Source organism: Vanacampus margaritifer, chromosome 4, assembly GCF_051991255.1.
Source record: "Vanacampus margaritifer isolate UIUO_Vmar chromosome 4, RoL_Vmar_1.0, whole genome shotgun sequence".
Lineage (NCBI taxonomy): Eukaryota > Metazoa > Chordata > Actinopteri > Syngnathiformes > Syngnathidae > Vanacampus > Vanacampus margaritifer.
Genome location: NC_135435.1, coordinates 16684444 through 16696522, shown reverse-complemented (window position 1 = coordinate 16696522; position 12079 = coordinate 16684444). Strand labels below are relative to the sequence as shown.

Sequence of the window (12079 nt, the reverse complement as noted above, 5' to 3'; positions counted from 1 at the left end):
ATGAATTATACATATTTGACCATTTTACATTTTCTCAAGTATAAGGCAAACTTTATTTGCATTTTCTTTATTTAAATCAGTAGGAGCAATAAAATGTTTTTAGACCAACCATGCATGTCCTTACTTTGATACATTCAAAAATAAATGATTTATCTTTTCAAAACAGTAAGTGTAAATATAATTCATAAAATTATATACAATAAGCATAACTACACACGTGTGGTCAATATACATCTGAATGGATAATTTGAAATGCAAACTATGTAGATGTGTTACTTTACTTCTCAAATGGAAAAGCAAAAACATCTTTAAAGGGAATGCAAAAATAATTTTCTATTAAAAAAAAAAAGAGCAGAATGTTAGGCATATTGAAAGGCACGTATTTAACGATCAATACACACATGTACAGTATTTCTCTATATTTCTGTATTACCTACATTATTTGTATGGACAGCCATGAATGATGTGAAAAAATTCAATTCCACAACCTATTGGTTATTGCACATATATGGCTAGCAGAGTCTAAGAGATGCTCTAATGTCATCTTCGTCTGTTCAACAACAGAAATGAGCTAACTGAATTGGAAACATAAGTGTCTGTGCTGAGGAGTAAACAACTTGGCACAAGTGTTGACATTCAATATAAACTGACCATCTAATGAATATTGGAAGGATCAGAGTAAGATTTTAACTGCAGCATTACGGTGACATTCAGCAGAGCAAGCCTTCCTAGAAGTTTATAAACAGGAACTACAGGGATTTGAATTGCTCATTTATGGCCTATGTGGTTTGGCAACTCACTTTGCTGGATTATCGTGTGCATACCTGAAAGACGTTTAGCTTCACGTTCACGGTTGGACCTTTCAGCATTATGGAAAATAAATATTATCCACCACCCCAAGTAGGAAAATAACGAATGTCCATCTTTTTCTTTAAAGGCAAATAAGTGACATACAGTACTGCGCGCCGGAAAAACAAGAGATCCATTTGCATATTTTAACTGAAAAAGAATCCACTATGTCGTATTTTATGCAGGCCCAGTGTATTTAAATGAATCTTCCGCACTCTTAACATGCACACTTGCTCCTTTCAGAGGCCTCTGTCAAGTCTGCGTTGTTGTGACCGTTGGTTCGGAAGGTGCCGTCCGGGATCCATGACTTGTCCACGCATCGTTCCATCCGCTTCATGATGAGGTCAAGCAGCACGTCCACGGCATGGTTGACGTTCTGCCCGTTCGCCGCACTCGTCTCAAAGTAAGGGACCCTGTCAGGTAGCAAAACAAGGAATGTTAAAGTTGGATTAACGTGAACAATGATCAGGAGATGAATTTTAAAAAAATACACACAAGACTGTATTTCTTTACAATACATGCCACTGCCCTTAGATAACTTCACTAATCTTCTGAAGAAGCCTTTGAAAACTCTGCACGCAGCTCCCATCCATTGGACTATTTGTCTTTTGGTAAAGGTGAGCCAGAGCAAGATACTTTACACATGTGGACAAATATTGACTTTTCCAGGAGGGCCAATTTAGTCTTCTCATTGACTTGGACAAACAAAGTTGGCCACTGCCTCCTTGACAAATATTTCAGGAAGAGGTTTGGTGGGCGGGTGACACCTACCCATACTTATCTGCCAGCTCTCGGGCTTCTTCCTCACTCACGGCTCTCTGATCGGCCAGGTCGCATTTGTTGCCGCACAGAATCACATCTGGATTCTCACAGTAGGCGTGAACCTGTAACTGGCCTGAAAGAAACTTTTATGTGACTTTTTCAAGTACAGTACAGGAACCAAAATGTAATATTTGTTTTACATTACAACCTATAATTGGTTTACATTTCCATAACAATTGGAAATATTAAATTTGATCTGTTGACATCAAAGCATTTCATTCATCGTCAATGAGTTTATAACAAATGTGATGTCAGCATGTGGTTCCATGAGACTTCCCCCAAAAAATCTCAGATCTCAGATTTTTCTATGGAATTAGATACTGCATTTAATTTTCAATGTATTGCATAAATGTTATGATGCTAGAAATGCATACTGCCTTATAGTGCAATCAGACGGCACAGTTTGCTGACAGGGTGTACAATGACAGGGTGGACATTTTCTGCTAGCATCAGCATTTTATAAGCACATGGTGGACCTTCATTTAGCAATTCAGTTAGCAAGCTAGCTGGGTACTATTTAACAAATACATTTTGAAATTTTCTTCATATCAATTGATAGTTCACTATGACAGATTGGACATGTTAAGATTGACAACATCCACGTACATGTGGTATGATGGGAACAACAAAAGTGAAAATATTTACTCAGCCACTGCTTAAGCCTCCATGCGAGAAAAACAATGCTGGTCATCACTGAAAACATCAAAGTGTTTCTTATGGGGCAGTTATCCCATGATGACAGGGTGGACTGCAAAATATTCAACATTATTAACTCAATTGCTCTCAAAATGTATAAAAACATTCCATTTTAAATATTGCCATGGTCCCAAAAACATATTTATACGTTTTTTTGAAATGTTTTTTTTCTTTTATGCTAGAGCATGCAGAAGGCTTTGATGCAGCCTCTGACCTGAACAGGTTGCTTAAAGCAATGATACTTAATACAAACAACGGCCAGCGGGTGGCAGCAGAGTACAAGCGATCAACCAGGGCCATGTTGCAAAAAAGCTCTTTTTTCCCAGTGTTTTCAACTGATTTGTGAATAATGATGAAACTTAGCTATAATAATATAATCTAACAAATATACTTTTTGTTCCTCATGAAAGAAGATACACTAATCTTTCTTTTGGTAGATCCATGATTATATAGCAATAGACACAATATTCTGTGGGCCTTGCAAAATCAGTCAAAATCCAGTAAAACAGCTGGGAGCAAAGTGGGTTCCTTCAGTGGAAATGGCTGGGAGTGAATGAGTTGAATACAATATTCATGTTTGTTCTTTTTAACTGTTTTTGGGACAGCAAAATCATGTAAAGAAAAAAAGTGTTGGGAAATTGCTGCAGTGCTTTCAATGCACGTGGGGTTACTTTGTGTAACTTGCTGTGTATATTCTGCTTCTACTACACTTCTCTGAACACCCCGTAATACACCTGATCATTGTGTTACAAAAGAGCCACAAAATGATGTCGGCATTGAACTCTTAAGTTATAGTTGAATTCCTAATTGTGTGATGTCAGCAATTCCACTCTAGCAATTCATTTCTAAATTCACAATGGTAAAAATACATCATAGACGTAAAAGCACCTACTCATCCAGTTTCGGACGTTGAGAAAACTTTGCTCACTGGTGAGGTCAAACAAGAGAATGAAACCCATCGCGTCCCTAAAGAATGCGGTGGTCAAACTCCGAAACCTGATGGGAATATTGAGAGGGGGGGGGGTGTTGATTGATAAGAATGAGAAAGTGTTACAAATACAAAATATAGGCTGACTACCTCTCCTGTCCTGCAGTGTCCCACAGCTGCATGTGGATCTTCTGTCTTCGACCCGAGGAGCCATCAGGACCAGTGGAATTGTATGTCTGTTGAAAACACACATTACGCATTAAAAAACACAATCTCACATTGGTACAATCACGTGAAAGAAGAGGTCACTACATAACCAGGCCCCATTCTTTTAATACTTACTTCATTGAGGACTAAGTTTAGGAATGACAAACACAATATTGTTTGATTTCCATTAATGTGGTTGAACTTCATTCAAGGTTTTGTCAAACTTGTCCGATCATGTTTCACCTTGGACAGACTGTGGCGGGACATGACGGACATTTGATCACACACACAAGTGATTCATTGTGGAAGTTGGCGGTCTGTCAGGCGTTTGCTTATGGAAGGAGGTTGCCGCCGGCCATTAAACATTGTGAGTCATCACTCCAATTGACATGGATAGACACATGAAATGCTCATGTCACATATCCATTTTACAGTTGAACAATTTTAGGAATTTCACTTGTGGTTGAATTCTTATGACGTATTTTTTTTTTTTTAAACAAGTTAGTGTGTACCTTACACACATTGACAAATCAAATTTGTAATCAATAGCTCACCATTGTGCCAGAGTTTTGTAATATGTTATGCAGTAGAAAATAATGTTTTTTTTTTTCTTTCAGGAAACTCAAGGTTTTCTAACAAATATATGTATTTATGTTGTGCATTGTGAATGTGGAGGTCTTTAAATGGTCTAAAAGCAGAAGCTGATAACAAAAAGAGAAGCAATAAAACAAAAGTAAATATGTTTCAAAGGTAGATGTTTGAATGAAATATCCTGCACTATTTTGCCTCTTTTTTTTTTTCTTTTTTTTTCAAAACACATCTCAAGAAAAGCAGCGGCTTACCACTCGTTTTTCTCTGAAGTCAATTCCCACTGTGGTGATAAACTTGGAGTTGAAATTGCCATCGGTGTACTGGTAGAGGAAACTGGTCTTTCCCACACCAGAGTCGCCGAGAGCTAGGAACTTGATGAGGTAATCGTATTCCCCATCAGACATAGTGAGAGCTGAATTTCTGCAACACACAAAGACAAATCTTGTCACACAGTAATGACTAGAGGAATTTACAAAACACTTTTAAAAAGTGAAACAGGAACATCGGCAAACTGTGGTTACAACAAGGGTCAAAAAATGTACAAAGAAGTCAAGTCTGTTTGATTTATATACGGTAGCACCAATGGAGAACATCATGCATTATGTATTTTTATATATATATATTTTTTTTAATTTTGGTGATTTGCCTGGTGACTGAAAAGGCGACATCGTGTAGGCAAAAATGATTCAGTGTGGTAAAATATCCATACTTTGAAGGGCAGGTCAACCTAAACATTTTTTCTACAATAATATTCACTAGTGTTAACTTTATCCGCCATTTTTAAATTTAGTCTCTGTTTTAATCTAGTTTCAATCACGCTTGTTAGTTTTTAATCATAGTTAGTCAAGCTCATCCCATTTTTATTCGTCTCGTTTCTGTCAACAAAAACGGTCAACGTTTTAGTCTAGTTTTAGTCAAGACAATCATTTTGTATCTATTTTTGTCAGCAGATTATGTTGAACATTTCGGATCTAAAACCATTTCACATAACATTTTCTCTCATCTTTTTTGACTTGACACACAATTACAGTATATCAACAAATTGGCTAATATTAATGTTAAATTATAACTATAATTATTTTTATTTTTTTAACTCTCCACTGTGAAACTACCTCCTGTCTGTCCCATGTTGCACTTGCTATCTGCAGATTTGAAAAGGGGTGTGTCACTGTGTCACAAGAAAGACACATTAGCAGAGACAAGATTTTACAAAATCATATTTTCATCTCGCTTTAGTTCATAAACTAAAATGTCCATAGATTTTAGTGCCGTTTTTATTAAGTGAAGTACATTTTCGTCTCGCCTTTATTAGTCGACGAAAATGCATACTGATGTAGTCCTAGTTATTGTCTATTAATGAGCGTTTTAGTCTAGTCCGGTGAAAAATGTGTGTTGACAAAATTGTTGTTTGTTTAGTTTTCGTTTTGACGAAATTAACACTACTATGCATCCCCACAAGTCCAAACACAGCATTGTGATTAATATTGTGTTTGTGGAACTAAGCAGCAAAATCCACCCGCTTATGGATCTCAGGCGGCGGCCATTTTGCCACTTTCTGTCAACTGAAAATGACATCAGATGCACATGGCTCAGTTAACGTCCAATCACGGATCATCTTGCATATGTCACGTGACCAAACTTAGAAAACAGGTGAAGCGTGGCCACCTCCAACATGGATAAAAATAAAAATGGGTGAATTTTGAGGCTTAATTCACAATCCACAAGCGCAATGTTAATCAGAACGCCATGTTTAGACTGGTGTGGGCGCATACAACGTTATTGTCAACAAAATTGTTGGCTTGACTTCCCCATTAGACTGCACAGGCGGTGGCGCACTAATTTGATCTAGCAAACGGCACATTTATACAATTCACATGGTCAACTAATTCCAGCCAAAAGAACGTGTGCATGTGTCATATGACCAGTGTGCAAAAAAAGCATTCAAACAAGCCTAACATTCTTTTACCGTGCCCCCCCAACCCGATCCTTTCATGTCGAGCCATAAGCGGATTAAGGTCCTTTTGCGTAACCAAGATGCATGATGAACTCACTCACAGTGATGCTAACAGCTAACATTAGCATGTTTGTCCCTGGACCTTGAGCTGAGACCACCAGGGCTACTTTCTGAGAAAGACAAAAAAAAATAGCTGCATGGTTTATTATGTCACATTTACCAGTTGTAACACTGCCCACATAATCATCATATTTTCTTTTCTTTTTACTTTCTCTAATCTTTTTGGATGATTACCATCAATTACCTAGTATTAATCTAATGATTTAATATCTATTCAATTGTTTCTAAGTGCTATTAATAATTAATGTACAGTACTTTAAATGGGGACCAAAACTGCACTAAAACTGAATGAATTGTGCCTTTTCCAAGCGGTTTATTATTTGTTACATTTCAACCACATCCTGTTGCGCTTGTCATCTTTTATTAGTGCCTTGGATCCCAAAAGCGCTATACTTCTTAAAAGTAAATCACTACTGTAAACCACTAGAATCAATTTGGCCCGAATAACAATAAACATAGTTTTTTCTCTGTCTACCCAACCTGCTGTGAAAGACCAATGTTTTAAATTAATTAATTACAATTGAGTGGATATTAACTCGGGCAGCACGGTGGCTGACTGGTTAGCACGTCCGCCTCCCAGTGCAGAGGACGTGAGATCGAGTCCGGGCTTCGGCCTTCCTGGGTGGAGTTTGCATGTTCTCCCCGTGCTTGCGTGGGTTTTCACCGGGTACTCCGGTTTCCTCCCACATTCCAAAAACATGCATGGCAGGTTAATTGAACTCTCCAAATTGTCCCTAGGTGTGAATGTGAGTGTGGTTGTTCGTCTCTGTGTGCCCTGCGATTGGCTGGCAACCAGTTCAGGGTGTACCCCGCCTACTGCCCGAAGCCAGCTGGGATAGGCTCCAGCACCCCCGCGACCCTAGTGAGGAAAAGCGGCCAAGAAAATGGATGGATGGATGGATGGATATTAACTCATTCACTGCCATTGACGGCTATAGACAACAAAAATTCATTTGAACTATTTCTAATAGTTTAACATGTTTTTACTATTGAAGTCATGCGATTAATTACAATTAAAAATGTTAATTGCCTGATGTGATTAAAAAAAAAAAGATGATTAAAAATGAGGGGCGTCATGCGATTGACATTTTTAATTGTAAGTAATCACATGACTTCACTAATTAAATCACGATTAATCACAAATTTTGTATCTGTTCTAAATGTACAATTAAAAAAAATTCTAGGTTTTCATACTCTTGTTAACAAAAGTGGGAAGAAAATGTTAAATAGAAATAGTTAAAATAAATGTTTGACATCTATAGCCGACAATAGCAGTGAATGAGTTAAGTCTTCTCTCTCCAGTTTATTAGCCATGTTTTGGTGATGTAAAAAAAAAAAAAAAAGAGCGAGAGACCTCATGTGACCTAAAATTTGTACAATTCAATTGGGAAGAAGAAAAAAAACAACTGACATAATTATTGTTTTGGTGGCAAAATACAAGATTTTTCCGCACTGCACGTCTGCCATGCTCATACTGTTTATGTTGTAGAAAAGGGAATGAACATCAGATTAATTGTATTGTTGCTATTGTAAGATTATTAACTTCTTGCTAATAATTCTCATCTGTAGAGCGTGTGGCACAGTCTGTCTTTTTGAGCCTGCAATTCAAATAACAGTGAAATAAATGAGTTAAGTGTTTATGTCCTGCAAGTAAAAATGTAACTATATTACAATAGAGACTCACTTAACTTAAGTTGACTAAATGCTGGAATGCTTCCAATAAGGTCTAGCTCAGTTTCCTGTCATTATACCCCCCCCCCCTTCCCCCACGCCCAACTAACAGTCAAGTACTGTAGGTAGCTAGACAAAACAATAATCAGTGGTTAATATGACAAACAGAACGCCCCAAAACCTACCACAGCAATTAAAAAAATAAAAACCTCATGTTATCAATATTTCCACAGTGCTGAATAGGAAGCAAACAGGCAAGCATGACTTTCCGTTTTGATGGGAAACTCCACCTGTCAGCCAGAACTTGAAAATCTAGTGTGCTTATCTCCTATATATAAGAAACACACACCAACCTGTTAAAATAAATAAATAAAAATCTTAAGAAAAATTAATGTTGAGTCATTGCTACCAAGTTATTGAGACGTCAGGCTGATTTGTGTCACTCTAGCATGTTCAGTTTTTGCTCTTTTGACTTTCAAGCCTTGGGGAATTCAAGTGAAGGGGAATTATGAACAGTTCCAAATACATGTCAGTGTCACGAAAAAAAAAAATGTATATATATATATATTTTTTTTTTAAGAGGAAAAGCCTTGTAGAATTATTTGAGATTAACCAAAGGAACTTTAAATGTTAAGTTATCATCGTCTATTTTTTATACCCCGAAAGCGTGGCATTTGAACATGGGCGTGTAGACCTTATATCCACTGATGATACACACTGTGTTGTAATAGCCATTGTCATTATTCTGTCCCTCACAAACACAGTTGACAGTTCACGAGTATGCTGCAGTACTAAGTAGACATATTTGACAGAAAACACACATTTCCTCCACGTTGCCCAACATTAAATGAGACCATGTTATACACAATGGCTGCTTTTAACAATTGATATTATGTAATTCTGTGACGAATGATACAAATCATGGTTCGCCATGGCATGTCCTAGCATGTATCATTAACTGGAACGGCACAAGGTTGTTTTACAGATAATACATGTCGATACAACTGATTGTATAAAATTATGGAATGCCTTGTTTTCTGCTGTGAATGAGCTCACAAATAGACACGTGACACCTGAATCCATCACGCCTATCTATGTTGTTTGTAAGATCTTCGACAATTGAGCAGACAATTCATTAAGTACACCGTCACAATCTACAGATGTAGTATATGAACCAAAACGACAAAATTAAACTAAATGAGCAGTTGCTGCACACTATTCACGACAATAAACAGCATCTTGTCAAATACAAGTCACTATACACTTCCTTAGTGTGAGGTCATCATAGCATTCCCTTGGCTTCCCATGGCTCGCCAATTGGCATTGGAGCAGTGTTGCAAAATTAAGGCAAACTAAGGCAATCCCAAACCCAAGGCATCTTCATCTTAATGGGCATTTGTTGACGGAAAAGAGCATCCGCAGCAACAAATATCCGTGCAGAAACACGGAATTGGCCAAACATTGGTTCCGGGTACCACAAGTATGGTTTTAAAACTATTTATTATTGTTTCGAGGCAAAAATGTTTGTGTCAACCAATAATGTGGTCGGCTTAACCGAGCCAACTTTTTACTCAACCCTAAAACAGACTTACAGTAGGCTACAATAAAGTAGGCTGAAAAACGCGCCAATGGGACAGCCATGTTGGCAGTGGCGTTGCTCCCATCGAACAAAATATAAAAAGCCAGAAAATTAGCTTAACATCGCTCAAAGGAGCGTGTACCTATTCTAGACTGTTTTGTAGGCTCATGTCGAGTTTATTTGCATAACCTTTGTCCTCTGGTTGGATACATTTCATTCTCCTTAATCACCATACCCAGTTACCCACCATGAGATTTTCCATGTAGACCTAATGAAGGATTGAAGCTACAGCCACATTTTTACTGTACCAACCTGAGTCTGTGCAGGCTAAGTAGTTCCACTGAAATGGAGAAAATCTTCTGAGAAAATCTAGAGGATTTTCCTGCAATTTTTCAAGCATAATGCCAGCCCACAAAAGGCAGCTTTAATCATTTCGACAAGGACCCACCCTGGGCAACACTCCAGCTCAGAGGATGCAATCCGGATATGCACAATACGCAGCGGCACCAACTACAGCTCGTCACACACATGCACGCACACACAACAAAATAACACTTAAGTGAATTAAGTGCAACAAATAGAACACATAATGGCCCTCAGCTGGTCCTCATGTGGCTTCACTACGGCAAGACGTTTACACATTTATTTGAGATTCTTGATATCCCGCTTCAGCTCCATCTACTCTACTAGTACGCTCATTATCAACTGCTACTACTTAGCGACAATATAAAATTCTACTAGTAGCACTTCATGAGTAGTACCATTAGCATATAGGATGTCAACTAGAACACAATTTTGTCTATAGTATAACGGAATTGTCCTACTAGTATGCAGAAGTTGGCCAACTTGTGAGGAGCATACTAGTACATAGACTTTAAAGCTGATCTCTGTAACAATTTGGCCAAAAATATCTTTACAATAGCCTTTTAATTTGACCGTTTATGACTGAAACATCTATTTAGTAGATTAACACCTTAGCGGTTCAGACTGGATACTCCTGCAAGCCTCTGGCCAATAGTTTTAAGACTGGATTCGGGTTAGAATTTCCCGCCCTCTGTCTGCGGATGTGACGTCATGTGCGCATTGTGCACGTGAAGAAGGGTGTGTGCAGTTTCATTTTTCATCAACAGGGGCAGTAGCGATTCAAAATGGCATTTTCTGCCTTCATATCAAGAATAACAAATGAATGCTCAAACAACTAGTTACGTAACAACTAAGGCTTTACTAGCAGTGCTAGTAGCATGCAGTTGTTAACAAGTGCATCATTTTGTGTATGCCAAAGTTGCCCAACTAGTGTGTAAAAATGCCATTCAGTAGTGGAAGGCAGCAAAACTGCGAAAAGTAAGTAACATCAAATTCGACTAGTTAACATATAGTGCATCATAAGTTATAGTAGTGTGCAGATATCAAATAAAGCACAGTTGTACCTCACTAATCACATATAGTAGTAGTTATACTAGTATGTCAAGCTGTCCTACTATTCAGGGCAAAGAGTGTACTAGTACATTAGATTGAATAAATCCTCAATTACTTGATGTCCTTGATAACCATCATTAGGTGAAATGTCATACATTACTGGAAGGCAGCAAGTAGAACAAAAAAACATTACTAGTTAAAAACAAAAAAAGTAAAGAAATAAAAAGACCCAGTCTAGTGTGCCCTTGCTTTTTTAAAGATGGATATCAAGGGCATCAAATAATTCAGCATTAATTTGATAAAGGATATTCAGCTAAAATGGTCCACTGTCCTCACTAGTTCAACTTTGGCTTTCGAACAAAAGGTTTCATTATAGCTCAAGTAGTGCCTGTCAACCAGCTAGTGCACATTAGCTGTCCTGCAAGTATGCCAAAGTTGTACTACGAGTGTGCAGAAATGTCATGGAGTAGTGGAGAAAGTTTACAAGTCACCAGAAGGAAATATTTAAGCTAGCTGCAAACAGATGCTACTTACTGACATTTCCTGATAGTTGACCGACTTCACTCACCGTTTGTTGCTTGGAAGAGTAAAAACACGCTCACTGAGTTAAACAAAATAAATCAATTTTTTAAAAAAAAATGGACTGGCTCTTCTGATGGTAAATGACGTGAATTTATCTATCGCGTCACCGCTAAGCCATGGGGTGTTGCAGGCTGGTTAACTGCGACCATTTCATTTGGCAAAGTAAAACGCTACTGAGTTGAGAAAGAAAAAGCTGCTCCTCCTCCTCCTCGCCGGCTGCGACTTGTCAATTTCATCACCGTCTCACTTAAAGGAAACGTTTCTAAACATGCCCGAGGAACACTGTTGTAGTACAGAAGTTTGCTATTTGGCAACCTGTTGGTCTGACGAAACGCCTACTAGTAAGCGTTACTGACTGAGATGGCAGAAGAGCAACGCCAGCAATTAGACTGAGTCGACATAAGTGAAATAACTGTAAGACATACTAGTTATAGTAGTAATACAGCTAGAAACAATTTAAAACACAAATACAAATCACTAAATCCGGGCATGGCCCAAGGATTTTGTCAAAGGATGTAAACAAATAAAACATTACAAGTGACCACATGGGCAATGGCAAAAACTTAATTTAACATTAGTTTGAATGTGATTTGAGCATAATGACATCCACCAACTATTGACCTTTTACACGTGACGTCACAGCCTTTTCATGGGAGTGCATCAG

General features: G+C 37.9%; 1 protein-coding gene across 2 annotated transcripts; it reads right to left on the bottom strand.

Moving 5' to 3' along the window:
- Positions 1–22: 22 nt before the first annotated feature.
- rab27a (RAB27A, member RAS oncogene family) lies at positions 23–11660 on the bottom strand. 2 transcript variants are annotated; one of them, XM_077562943.1, is made up of 7 exons: positions 11402–11660; positions 6149–6217; positions 4345–4513; positions 3446–3531; positions 3260–3363; positions 1621–1744; positions 23–1262 (listed from the first exon to the last, which is right to left on the bottom strand). In XM_077562943.1, the coding sequence occupies exons 3-7, from the start codon at positions 4495–4497 to the stop codon at positions 1067–1069; spliced, it is 663 nt and encodes a 220-aa protein (XP_077419069.1). In that variant the 5' UTR covers positions 4498–4513; positions 6149–6217; positions 11402–11660; the 3' UTR covers positions 23–1066. The 2 variants fall into 2 exon arrangements, with proteins under 2 accessions (XP_077419069.1, XP_077419068.1); XM_077562942.1 differs by lacking the exon at positions 6149–6217 and having other exon boundaries at positions 11402–11652.
- Positions 11661–12079: the final 419 nt, after the last annotated feature.